Genomic DNA, 13,300 nt, shown 5'->3' with positions numbered 1-13,300 from the left:
ACTGTAGTCTGGCTTTTTATGGCAGTTTTGGAGCAGTGGCTTCTTCCTTGCTGAGCAGCCTTTCAGGTTATGTCGATATAGGACTTGTTTTACTGTGGATATAGATACTTGTCTACCTGTTTCCTCCAGCATCTTCACAAGGTTGCTGTTGTTCTGGGATTGATCTGCACTTTTCGCACCAAACTAAGTTCATCTCTAGGAGACAGAATGCGTCTCCTTCCCGAGCGGTATGATGGCTGCGTGGTCCCATGATGTTTATACTTGCGTATTACTGTTCGTACAGATGAACATGGTACCTTCAGGCGTTTGGAAATTGCTCCCAAGGATGAACCAGATTTGTGGAAGTCCACAATTTTTTTTTGAGGTCTTAGCGGATTTCTTTTGATTTTTCCCATGATGTCAAGCAAAAAGGCACTGAGATTGAAGGTAGGCCTTAAAATACATCCACAGGTTCATCTCCAATTAGCCTATCAGAATCTAATTGGCTAATTGCCTAAAGGCTTGACATTTTCTGGAATGTTCCAAGCTGCTTAAAGGCACAGTTAACTAAGTGTATGTAAACTTCTGACCCACTGGAATTGTAATATATTCAATTAAAAGTGAAACAATCTGTCTGTAAACAATTATTGGAAAAATTACTCATGTCATAAATGACATGCCAAAACTGTAGTTTGCTAATATTAAATCTGTGGAGTGGTTAAAAACAAATTTGTTTTAATGACTTCAACCTAAGTGTAAACTTCTGACTTCAACTGTAAATATATCTGTTTATTACTATGTTTTGTTATATTGGTGCATGTGACTAAATGTATTTCCTACATCCTTAAAATACAGTATTATGTTTAAACTATTTTACTATATACACTTACCTAATTGGCAGCAATGTCTGTTTGGCCCAAATGATGGATCCTTTGCTGTGATATGGCTTACATTTGTTCCCCCCCCCTCGCAGGAAAAAAAAAAAAAAAAAAATCAAGATTTATATATAGAATATTGTCTAAAGTCCACAAAATAGATTGTTTTCCTACTTGGGGTGTGTATGACCATTTATCCATTTAAATTTGGTCAGTTACTGTTGGTGATGTGTTTGTGCCCATACTGAAGCGGGACAAAGAGGCTTGAGGTGAAACATTAGGCAGCTCTCCACTCTTACTGCCAAACCACAACAGGGGGTCCCCATCCATCCATCCCCCACATCCCACTCCTGTTTTACAGTGGACCACAAAAGCTACAGAAAAGACTTGAAACAATAGACCAAGCAGACGCACCCAACGGGGCAGCAAGCTACATAGAGCATCCCCATCTGTGAACTGCCCGAGCAGCTTGAGCGCATGTTTTGAATTTGTAGTAAACACATGATGAGATGCTGCGGCCACAAACCTCAAGCCGCAGGATCTAACTCAACTGAAACCGGCATCAACCCTTGACAGCCCACAATGCAAATGACAACACAATTCCAACCACTGAAAAAACCAAGACATCCATGAACAATCACACATTGTTCCAGGAATAGTTTAGTGACATTGTGTGAGCTATCTGAGAGTTCACTAGTACACTGTTTGTAATCAGTGAGCCTGTTCTCTGTTCAACTTTAACATTACAATGATGCAGCTGCACTTTGTGTCACTGTTGGAGAACCACTCTTTATTTCCCAATTAACCCTTTCAGGGTGATGCCATGAGCCACTGAAGGCCTTCCACCTCAGAATGCTCCAACCCCTTAGAGCAGCATGATTCACAGATGATGTTGTTGTGCGGTGCTATTTTCAGCTCTGACGAGGCACTGCTGACGGGTAATAAGCGGCCAAGAGTAACAAAACGTTCCCAAAAATACAGCATGCCAGCGGTTTCATGGTGAGAAGAAACATTCCTTTATATTTCTGGGACCTTAATTTCGGAGACGTGTCCTCATATAAAACAAACATCTCAGAAATTTTCTTCCTTCTTAAATTAAATACAAAATAAATGACCCAAGGATAACCCCTAAGCCCAAACCTAGATGCAGGTAAAGGTTGAGAGGTTAAGAAGGTTAAAGGATGTGTGCATGTGGAAATGAGGTGGCACAATGCCACAACAATTCTGAGCCTGTGACCTGAAGTAACTTCAGGGTTCTGCACTGTTGACAGTGGCTCAATCAAGCACAAAGAACAACTGGTCACTTGTAGGAGACCTCTTTTCTTTTTATTGTTGTCCTATGTACAGCACTTTAAAAAAAAAAAAAAAGGTCACTCTACCCGGAAAAAATTTGGAAAAATCAGTGTAAAAGTTCTAAAGATTTCTGCAAAGAACTATTATCTATTGTTGTGATGGCTGAATCGTTGGTTACAAAAGCCAAGAGAGCTGGCTAAACTGCCTACTAATGCAGCTACCTTACGAGACAAATTCCAAAAGCCTAGCACACACGACTCAAGCTTGCCCCTTTGATATTTTGAGTTGGCGACTAGTCTGTGACCAGTCTGCAGCTAGAAGTCTCAGATTGTAGCACGTTCTTAATTACGGACTGATTTAGAACCCTTTACAAAAGGCAGCAATTATACATTCAACACAAACAGCAGGAAAAGTTCTATATTGATTATACTTGACACTAGTTCTTATCTTGAGAGTTTTATCAACTTCTGAATTGAATAAAAAAAAATTATTGTTGACATTTTTCTTGACTTTTCTTGATTTTTCTTGATCTGATGCTGCTAGTTGACACTGGAATTACTAGTCGGTTAATATTTCCCCCATTAAACCGTTCAATATTTGTACACATTTACATTTGGCTTTATATTTTTACAGAGGCTGCACTTAAATTACTGTCAAATTTGTTACACATTTTAAATATAATTAATAAATTCAAATATTATATATATAAAAAAATAATAAAAAAATATTCTGGAGCAGATACAAAGTTTAATTTCACCACAGGCTGCGCACACTTCACCGGACCATGTCGACATGTTAATTTTGCTCATCAAAAAATATGTAAGCTTTTGAGTAAGTAGCCTAGAAAATTACTGTTTTAGGCAAGGAATGCCATTTTTTTTTTTATCTGCTGATTAAGAAGGCTATTTTCTTTATGTTTTAATTGTTGGTGACCACTGTAGTGCGTGTTTGTGTCGGGTGGGGGGAATGTTCGGGGGGAGGAGTTTAATGCATATAATTGATTCCGTATGTTATGTTGTGTTTGTCTTATGAATGGAATCAATATAAATTGTTAACAAAAAAAAGAAGGCTATTTTCAACAAGGTGCTGCTGACTGCTTAACAGGTTAAACTTTTATTCTGTGTACACTTCATGTTTACAATACATTAGGTTTATTGTAGGCAGTGTTGGGTGTAATTACTAGGTAGTTACTGTAATTAAATGACTTTCATTGAAAAAAGTCAGGGATTACTCAATTTTTCACTAATTACAGTTACTTCTGATGTAATTGCGTTAAATACTGTATAGACTATAGAACAATGCTATATAAAATACTGAATTTAAAAATGAAATTTAACGTCTAATGTTAAAAAATATTTTTTCTAATTTAACGCTGCCCCCTTAAATTCTTTGGCCAGTTCATGAAATAATTTATTTGATTTTCTATGATTTATTTGAAAGAATTAAAAGAATCTTCAAGGTTAATGGTTTTAGAAAGTAATTAGTAATAAGTAATGCAATTACTTTTCAGGCAGAGTAATTAGTACAGTTATCTAATTACACTGTAGAAGATGTAATTAATAGTTAGTAATTAATTATTTTTTCCAGAGTAACTTACCCAACACTGATTGTAGGCTACATCACAGGCATATTTTTCTATCCTATAGCCATTTTATTTTATTTTTTGGCTAATACACGTTGTGAAATACACGCAACTTTTCAAGCACTATTTTTCTCTCGTAGATTTGGCTTAGTCTAACTGTAAATTATTTTCAACAATGTCCTGTCTGTTTTAATATGTTAAGTAACTTTTGCTTGGTGAATTCCATTTAGAACAGGCTATTAAGGTTGCACTATTGGTCCTGAACTATTCATTCTATTGTTTTCAATAAATAAACCTGTATTCGCTAAAGGTGAATGCGTGTCATGCTCTATATTTAATATACAATGCTGATAATGAAAGGCGAGCACACTGCAGATAAATGCCTCTTTTCAGCAGAAATTAGCATTGGATTTGGAATAGATTAAATATTTTAAATGGGTCGTATAAACATTTTTGAAGGTTGGTTTCTTTTTAGACTAGTCGACTCTAAAATTTTCATTTAAATGTCAGTGTAATTATTCGTTACACATATCCCTTGTCACAACGCATTCTGGGATTTCCTTCACCATGAAGGACACTTCCAGTGTCGTCTTAGAATTTGGCCAAAAGGAGGAACATCTTTAAGTCTAGCTCTCCAGTATTTTTGGTCTTGGTGTGAACACAATAAAAAAAAAAACTTGGTTGTCACAATACCAAATTTGGGCAAAGTCGTTTCCAATACCAGTGAAATTTCACAATCCTCGATACAAAAGTAAAAATAGGTAATATGGTATTGAACACTCATTTAGCCCATTTAAAGAGAGCTTAAATAGGCCATGTTTACACAGCAGCAGAATTTGGTTGTCAGTCCTGTATTGGAGTGCCTAGTATGGTTACGTTTATGATTAAATTCATAAATTTATGAGTGACACAACGGCATTCTATATCCGAACTGACAACGGTACATTTAAGGCTCACAACCGCATTTTTGGCAAACCCAGGCTGTGTGAACGGAACCGCACTGGACAACTCTTGGTAGTTGTCGGTCACGTAGTATGAGCCATGGTGCACTATATATGCACATATCATGCTCTCATGTGTGGTTTCTTTATCTCACAGAGAGATGAGCTGTGTGTCATCCTAAGATCCAGCCGCTGTCTTCCACAGGAGCTGTTCAAACAATTTTGTTTTTTATAAACTTGGTACCGAAGTACTTTTGACATCCCAGGAAGAAGCTGCTCTCATTGAGAAAGATCTCTTCAAACAATGGTGGCTGTTGGCAGTTTGCCTTCAGCTGACTGGAACGGCAACAAAAAGACACAGTCATCAGCAATCCCCACATAGGGGCCATCCACCACAATAAAAAGATCCAAACTCTGTAGATCTCATGTTTTCCATTGGTGTCAAGACACTGAAATAGGAGCTGGGATCTCAATGCTGCCATTGTGAGTTGACATGATGTGGGTTGCACTTGACAGTTTTGGTCTTGCTGCTCAAAAGCTTTCAAAAGATCTCCATTACTTAAAAACACCACAATAGCCTTAAAATGCCTTTAGTGCAGGGGTAAATTCGTCTCTGACCCAGCTCCATGAATTTCACAATAACATCTGGAGATGGTCCAATCCCAGTGCGGTTTATTGGCAGAGGCTATTCTGAGTAACAGTAAAATTTTTACAACTCAACTCCACCCACCATGTTCAATCCCACACTGTAAATCCCTACAGAATGTCTAAGTAGCTGGTGGAGATTTCAACAAAGGTGGGGCCTAGTATGCTATTGTCGCAAAAGGAGATATCGTCAGAGTGCAAGAATTTGAGAATTGGTACAGTTTACGTAGTTAATCAGCAGAAGTGACAGGCTCTGCCGGAATTAAATGCCACCCCATTTGAAGGGACAAGGCTTTTTGTTGTGGCTTTAAAAAAAGGTATGTTTTGAGTTATATACAAATTAAGCATTTAAGTTAAGATTTTCGTCATGCACTTACAACAGTAGTAATGATGGACAATTTTAGTTTAAATAGGCTTAACATTTTCATACAGAACAATTGATACAACAGTTCTAACAAAAATATGAGCTTAATTTCCGTTTTTAAATCCTGTGGAATGCCTCAACTCATATACTCCCATCGTAAGTGCATTCCTGTAAACAAAATGATTTGAGTTGAAAGTTTTCTGCGGTAATCTTAAACCACCACACTTTAGCTTTGTGTGAGGAATAGAATGAAATATTCCATTTATAACTAAAAAATGTCCCCACAGCTCTCAAATCAACTATGGTGCCATTTGACAATGTTTTGTCATGAGACACACGAGAACCAATGAAGCTTGATGTCTCAGAAGTTAAAACTGCACCACAGGTATAATATCTGGTTTGAAACCTACAGAAGAGAAGTAATTCAGTAATAACTGAAGGCAGGTCATTCATGAGGCAGGTTTACTCCCGCTGAGAATCTGTACCTGATCGTCATGGGGTTAATAGGAGCAATCTACAAATAAGGGTAATATAACTTATTGCTGGTGATGTATACAATCTGGAGTTTTTGCTGTGAAAGTGTTAAAACTCAGATGGATGCTAGTATGTCATAGGCTAATGCTTTAACCTGAAAGCTCCCTGTGAAATGACAAATTCACAAAGTCAAATTGGCTTCCACAGACCAAACTGAGGAAAACTGAAAAAAATAACAGGGGAGTAGTGAAAGCAAATATCACAAATGATTAGGTTTCCTCTCTAAAATACATTACAGTTTCTGATGTGCGATTACCTTGCTGGCTTGTGGGGTGTTAAGAATGTGTACAGTGCTAGGTTTGACACCATTGGCTTTGGCTCTCTTGTAAAGGGCAAACCGGCTTTTCCGCCGCCCTCTGTCTCCATTGGGGAGTGATCCATTGTACCTGTTCAACAAGAGAAAAGCCAAAATTAAACACTGTATGAAAGATGCAACACCTTAGAGGTCTGTTGAACTCTCCAAATTTAACTGTAACAGGGTTCTTAAGATGGGCAAGGAGGCGGCGGGAACCGGCAGAACAGTCAACATAACTTCATAAAACACACAGACACACATACACACAGCAGCCGCGTGTGTCTCTCTCTCTCTCTCTCTCTCTCTCTCTCGAATTGGCGTCTCCGGCTCATCTTTATCCCCCTCCCGGCTGATTAGAACAACTCCACGCCCTCCTCCTCATCACACTCCTCCACCGCCCGACTCAGGCTGGGGAAACCTCCGGCATGACATACTCCCCTCCCTTGAGGGGAGGTGTTGCCCTTCCGGCAGTCCTTCTGCCAGCAGGTCTTCCCCGCCTCTCTGGAGCCATGGGAGAGATGAGGGGAGGGAGAGGTGAGAGGGAAAGAGCGAGAGAAAATAAAAACTTCGCTCGCCGGTCCCCAGACATGCCGTTGCCTGGTCCTCAGCCAATCCTCCGCCCTCTGGCGGATGACAGCCGCTCCTACCCTGGCGGACGGCAGCGAGTTCTCCGACCCCTGGTGGACGATCACGGCTCCTCCACTTCCTGGTGGATGGCAGCAGTTCCTCCGACTCCCAGCGGCCAGCAGCGGTGACTCAAGTCTCCTGGAGGACAGCCGCAGCTCCTCCACTTCCCAGCAGACGGCAGCGGCGAGCACTCCACGACAGCACATCCCTCCTCCTTCCCGGGTTTGGCACCAGTGTAACGGGGTTCTTAAGATGGGCAAGGAGGAGGCAGGAACCAGCAGAACAGTCAACATAACTTTAATGTCATAAATCAACTGAAACATAACGTAAAACACAGAAACGCACACACACAGTGGCCATATGTCTCTCTCGCTCTCGAACTGAGGTCTCCGGCTCATCTTTATCCTCCTCCGGGCTGATTAGAACAATTCAGGGCCAGGCGTGCATCCTAACGGCCTGGCCACACCCTCCTCATCATCACATTAATTAATCTGTTAGATTCAACAACTCATTTCCATTATCATGGAAGTCTCAGCGTGACACTTTTACATGCTTTAAAGTCGCAGTGAAGTGCTTTGATGAGCCAAGTTCTATTTGGGTGCTTCTCATTTCTTGAATTTTGCATCCTTGTATCCTCGCTCCTCCGTCCTCGAGCCTGTGACCCAGAAAACCGATCAAAGTCCACCATCAATAAGACGTATCAATTCTCTAAATGCACCATGAGGAGACAAGGACCATGGAAGCTTACAGAGGACGCTTGAGCAAGGATGCACAGGTGGATCCTATGCAGAAGACTGTTATCAAAGCACCTGATATACGCATAAATTCTCCTCCACCTTCACATCTGGCACAACAGTTTTAATTCAGATGATTTAATTTTAATCTTTGTGGTTTAAATGAACTATAATTGTCACATACTTCAACAGTGCATCTTGAATTGTGAGGTTATGAAAATTTCAATTAATCACGTTTTTAATGCAGCTGTGCAAAGACCTCCAAGTGAGTGAACATGGACATTCCATAACCGAACAATGATCGAACTGACAACATTAATACATAACTAGCCCACAAACACACACAGCACATAGTGGTTTATTCAATATTTTGAATCACAGTCTACAAAACAGAACAAATACTCATGCCGTGAATCCCAAGACACCTCAGAAAAATATGAATAAATACAGTAATTTGCTCAGCATCCAACACCTATTCATTCAGAAGTGATCATCTCTGGAAACATTCAGGGGTGAAATGCCTCAAAGTAGGGCTGGGTATCGCCAGCCACCTCACGATAGGATACGCATTGCGATACACATGTCAGGATACAATACATGGCGATACAGGTGCATCAATAAATTAGAATGTCGTGGAAAAGTTCATTTATTTCAGTAATTCAACTCAAATTGTGAAACTCGTGTATTAAATAAATTCAATGCACACAGACTGTAGTTGTTTAAGTCTTTGGTTCTTTTAATTGTGATGATTTTGGCTCACATTTAACAAAAACCCACCAATTCACTATCTCAAAAAATTAGAATATGGTGACATGCCAATCAGCTAATCAACTCAAAACACCTGCAAAGGTTTCCTGAGCCTTCAAAATGGTCTCTCAGTTTGGTTCACTAGGCTACACAATCATGGGGAAGACTGCTGATCTGACAGTTGTCCAGAAGACAATCATTGACACCCTTCACAAGGAGGGTAAGCCACAAACATTCATTGCCAAAGAAGCTGGCTGTTCACAGAGTGCTGTATCCAAGCATGTTAACAGAAAGTTGAGTGGAAGGAAAAAGTGTGGAAGAAAAAGATGCACAACCAACCGAGAGAACCACAGCCTTATGATTGTCCAGCAAAATCGATTCAAGAATTTGGGTGAACTTCACAAGGAATGGACTGAGGCTGGGGTCAAGGCATCAAGAGCCACCACACACAGACGTGTCAAGGAATTTGGCTACAGTTGTTGTATTCCTCTTGTTAAGCCACTCCTGAACCACAGACAACGTCAGAGGCGTCTTACCTGGGCTAAGGAGAAGAAGAACTGGACTGTTGCCCAGTGGTCCAAAGTCCTCTTTTCAGATTAGAGCAAGTTTTGTATTTCATTTGGAAACCAAGGTCCTAGAGTCTGGAAGAAGGGTGGAGAAGCTCATAGCCCAAGTTGCTTGAAGTCCAGTGTTAAGTTTCCACAGTCTGTGATGATTTGGGGTGCAATGTCATCTGCTGGTGTTGGTCCATTGTGTTCTTTGAAAACCAAAGTCACTGCACCCGTTTACCAAGAAATTTTGGAGCACTTCATGCTTCCTTCTGCTGACCAGCTTTTTAAAGATGCTGATTTCATTTTCCAGCAGGATTTGGCACCTGCCCACACTGCCAAAAGCACAAAAAGTTGGTTAAATGACCATGGTGTTGGTGTGCTTGACTGGCCAGCAAACTCACCAGACCTGAACCCCATAGAGAATCTATGGGGTATTGTCAAGAGGAAAATGAGAAACAAGAGACCAAAAAATGCAGATGAGCTGAAGGCCACTGTCAAAGAAACCTGGGCTTCCATACCACCACAGCAGTGCCACAAACTGATCACCTCCATGCCACGCCGAATTGAGGCAGTAATTAAAGCAAAAGGAGCCCCTACCAAGTACTGAGTACATTTACAGTAAATGAACATACTTTCCAGAAGGCCAACAATTCACCAAAAATGTTTTTTTTATTGGTCTTATGATGTATTCTAATTTTTTGAGATAGTGAATTGGTGGGTTTTTGTTAAATGTGAGCCAAAATCATCACAATTAAAAGAACCAAAGACTTAAACTACTTCAGTCTGTGTGCATTGAATTTATTTAATACAGGAGTTTCACAATTTGAGTTGAATTACTGAAATAAATGAACTTTTCCACGACATTCTAATTTATTGAGATGCACCTGTATATCATGGTTCGATTTCGCTTTTAATTTCAATTAATTAGGGTATATTTCAGTTATAATGTCCATTTTGCTTGCATACAGTATGAAAGAAATTATCTTTCAGCTAATGCTGTTATTCATTATACAGGGGACCTTCTAACTTGTTTAATTATTGACATATCAGTTTTACAAATTTTATTTTATCAGTTTTTCATCATTGGTGACATTTTAGATTTATTTATTTTTTTTTAAATATAGTCCATGTATTACTTCTATAAATATGGTGTATTGACATTGCATATATTATATTGCACATATACAGTACATTGTTACATGTTTGTTGTTTACATGCCTAATTTGTACTATTTAGAAGTACTCAAATAGTACTGTCGATTTAAGTGTTTGTTTGGTCGAATGGCTTCTTAATAGCAGCCATGCTAAGTATGATTATTAAATTAAAATATTAAATTATGGGTTAGGGTTATTTTGATGTTTTTGATAAATAACTGACTGTAGAGAACAAAGTATATGAAAAGAGACATTATTAAACAACAAATGGTTTGCTTGGATCTAGTCTTTGGACTCACATCACATAAAAATAGTCAAAGCTTTTACTCTCAGCATGCAATTAAAAGATCTCGGTGCTGAACTTCTATGCCACTACACCACTCAAACACTGGTGAGTGAAATCTAAAAAATTACCAGCCAGAGGCTAATCACAGACAATTTTTGAAGCAAATGGTAAGTATTTACGCACATCTGAATGTTGGGGATTGCAGATAGAAAGAGCGATCTTGGCATTTTAAGAATTGACATTGGGATCATACAAATAAAGTAGAAAATCTATATTTTTGCCTGGCCCTAGATCCAAACGTGTGAGAGAGGTCCAGCATGTCCATGAGAGAAACCGTGAATCCTGAAAAATCAGTTCGTCTCTTTCGTACCTCATAGAAGCACTGACTGCACTGAAAATATCACTATATCACGATACATGGATCGAAGTATCGATATAGTTTGAGAAAAAGTATTGCGATATATAGATATTTGATTGTACCGACACCGCTCTACCTCAAACATAACCATGAATTTCTTCAAATTGTAAAGAATACATCAACAGAAAAAAGTAATGAATTTGAATAATAAGAATGTAGTATCGACAGATCAGCTTAACACATTTTACAATATTTAAATCAAGCCAGCAGGCCCATAACCAAGGAAGTTTGGGGAATTGAACAAGGTTTTGGGAGGGAAACAGACAAACACTAGAGAAATGAACACTAGAGGCGCTGCAACAACTGTGGTTTAATCATTGTCACACAAATCATGAGTACAATTGCTGGTTTTGACTTTATAAAATGTATTATTCCACTATTATTCTCCACCGCTATGTTATGTTATCAAAATAATTTTACAAATAATAGCTGCACTATATAAGGTTTTTGGTTAGGGTTATAGTATAAAAATAATAAAGTCTTCTATTAAACTCGTATCAGCTATATCACGATTATAACCTCTTAAACTGAAAATTGCAGTACAATTCAATTAATAGTAGATAAAACACTTGAATAATCATATTAAGATCTACTGGTGGTGGCTGAGGAGAGTCCCGTTCTCTATTTAAGTGCTTTGAGTGTAGTGTCAGAAAAACTATAAGTGTCAAATTCATTCAAATATGTAAATAAAAGTGTTGTTTATCTTCATCAAAACAAGTAATATTTCCATTTCAAATGTTTAATCGTATAACATAATATCAACATGAAAATGCACGTTATGACTCCGGCTCCAGTCATGATCACACACAGTCGATGTCCAGGTAAGCTCAAATTGGGAGATTCAACCGCCAGAAGAGCAGTGCCAGAACACGACTGACGTAAAGTGTTCTTCCGCAAATTGCTTGCAATTTTAAGTTCCATCCACAGATGTCACTTGAGAGCACAAAGTTACGTATTGCAGCTTTAATGCACGATTTGAAAAACAAAATTTTTTAACACTTGTATTACAGACCCATAAACATTTACATACTTATTCCTATGTCTTTAGATTGCTTGGTAGCTCACCTGATAGAGCACTGGACTTGGGGCTTGAAGGCCGCGGATCGAATCAAGCCAAAGATGCAGGAAAGTGAAAGTGACATAGAAGCGACACAAAATGAAGTGGTTGCTTCAGTTCATGCGTTTTCTTTTTTCTTCCTTTTGAATTTGCATCTTAAAACACCATCGGTTAGGTGTAAGGATGTCTGTTTTGTTAAACTCTTTTATCTTTTCGGACACTATTGGTTAGGTTTATTGTACAGTTTTAGGTTACACAGGTAAGTTTTACTTATAAAAACGTCCATCTAAAATTCACCTTAAAAACCTCGTCTGATTACAACCTTATTTTACTCAGTTTTGGCACCTTCCGCTAGACATTTCACATGAAGCACATCATTTCAGTTTTGCAAAAACGTTGCAATGCTCACATAAATTTCATGAGACCGGGCTCCTTATAACACATCATTAGGTCTACATAGAATCTGCGGCCACAGAACTCTACAGAAGGATCTGCAAATTTCCCTAGAATTGGTTAAATTAATACATTCTACAGCTACCTAGGTTGTTTATTAAATATAAAGTAATTTGCCTGTTTTCAGCTAATAAGATTGTATTGACAAATCAGCTTAACACATATTTAAATCCATTCTGCAGAAGGATCTACAGAAGGAATTTCCTAGAATTGGAATTGCCATCATTCAAAAAGATCCTTTGTATGTTTGTATATTAAATATTTTTACTAATTTAATTGTTTTCAGCTACCAATAAGTGTAGTGTTATCAGCTCATCTTAACACATTGTAGCATATTTAAAGGGATAGTTCACCCAAAAATGAAAATTCTATCATATTTACTAGGGACGCACGGATCATGATTTTTCATGGCTGATTCCGATTGCCGGGTTTTTTTTTTTTTTTTTTTTTCAAGCAAATGGGCTGATTCTGATAGCCGATTTTTTTCTTTGTTTAAGCAACAGACAAGAATGAAAGTGTTCATCAAAAAGATGTTAATTTGCTCTTTTACAGGCCAAACTGGCCTTAAAAAAAAATATCTGTAGCTATGTGAAATTAGAGGAAACAACTGCATATTAAGCACTAGTGGTGCACCGATCAGGAAATTTGAGGCTGATACGATCTCCTATTTTTTTTTAACACCAAGATTGGCCGATACAGATTTTTTTTTTTTTTTTTTAAGTGCCCTTTGCCACACTTTTGCAGGTTATATGCTGCAGTTATGTT

The 13,300-nt window shown here is 38.5% G+C and overlaps 2 protein-coding genes across 2 annotated transcripts in view; one reads left to right on the top strand and one right to left on the bottom strand.

Annotated features, from left to right (window-relative positions):
- Positions 1-13,300, bottom strand: part of LOC127411332 (E3 ubiquitin-protein ligase pellino homolog 2) — a 59,091-nt gene that overhangs the window by 25,768 nt on the left and 20,023 nt on the right. The window contains exon 2 of the mRNA XM_051646845.1: positions 6,470-6,599. Within this exon, the coding sequence (XP_051502805.1) occupies positions 6,470-6,599 (130 nt within the window). The remainder of the gene's footprint in view (positions 1-6,469; positions 6,600-13,300) is intronic.
- The window catches only part of LOC127411315 (exocyst complex component 5-like), a 327,593-nt gene that overhangs the window by 298,869 nt on the left and 15,424 nt on the right, over positions 1-13,300 (top strand). The window lies entirely within an intron of this gene.

Source organism: Myxocyprinus asiaticus, chromosome 20 (assembly GCF_019703515.2).
Source record: "Myxocyprinus asiaticus isolate MX2 ecotype Aquarium Trade chromosome 20, UBuf_Myxa_2, whole genome shotgun sequence".
Classification (NCBI taxonomy): domain Eukaryota; kingdom Metazoa; phylum Chordata; class Actinopteri; order Cypriniformes; family Catostomidae; genus Myxocyprinus; species Myxocyprinus asiaticus.
The sequence above is the reverse complement of the archived record's forward strand: the minus strand, read 5'-3'. Positions and strand labels throughout refer to the sequence as shown.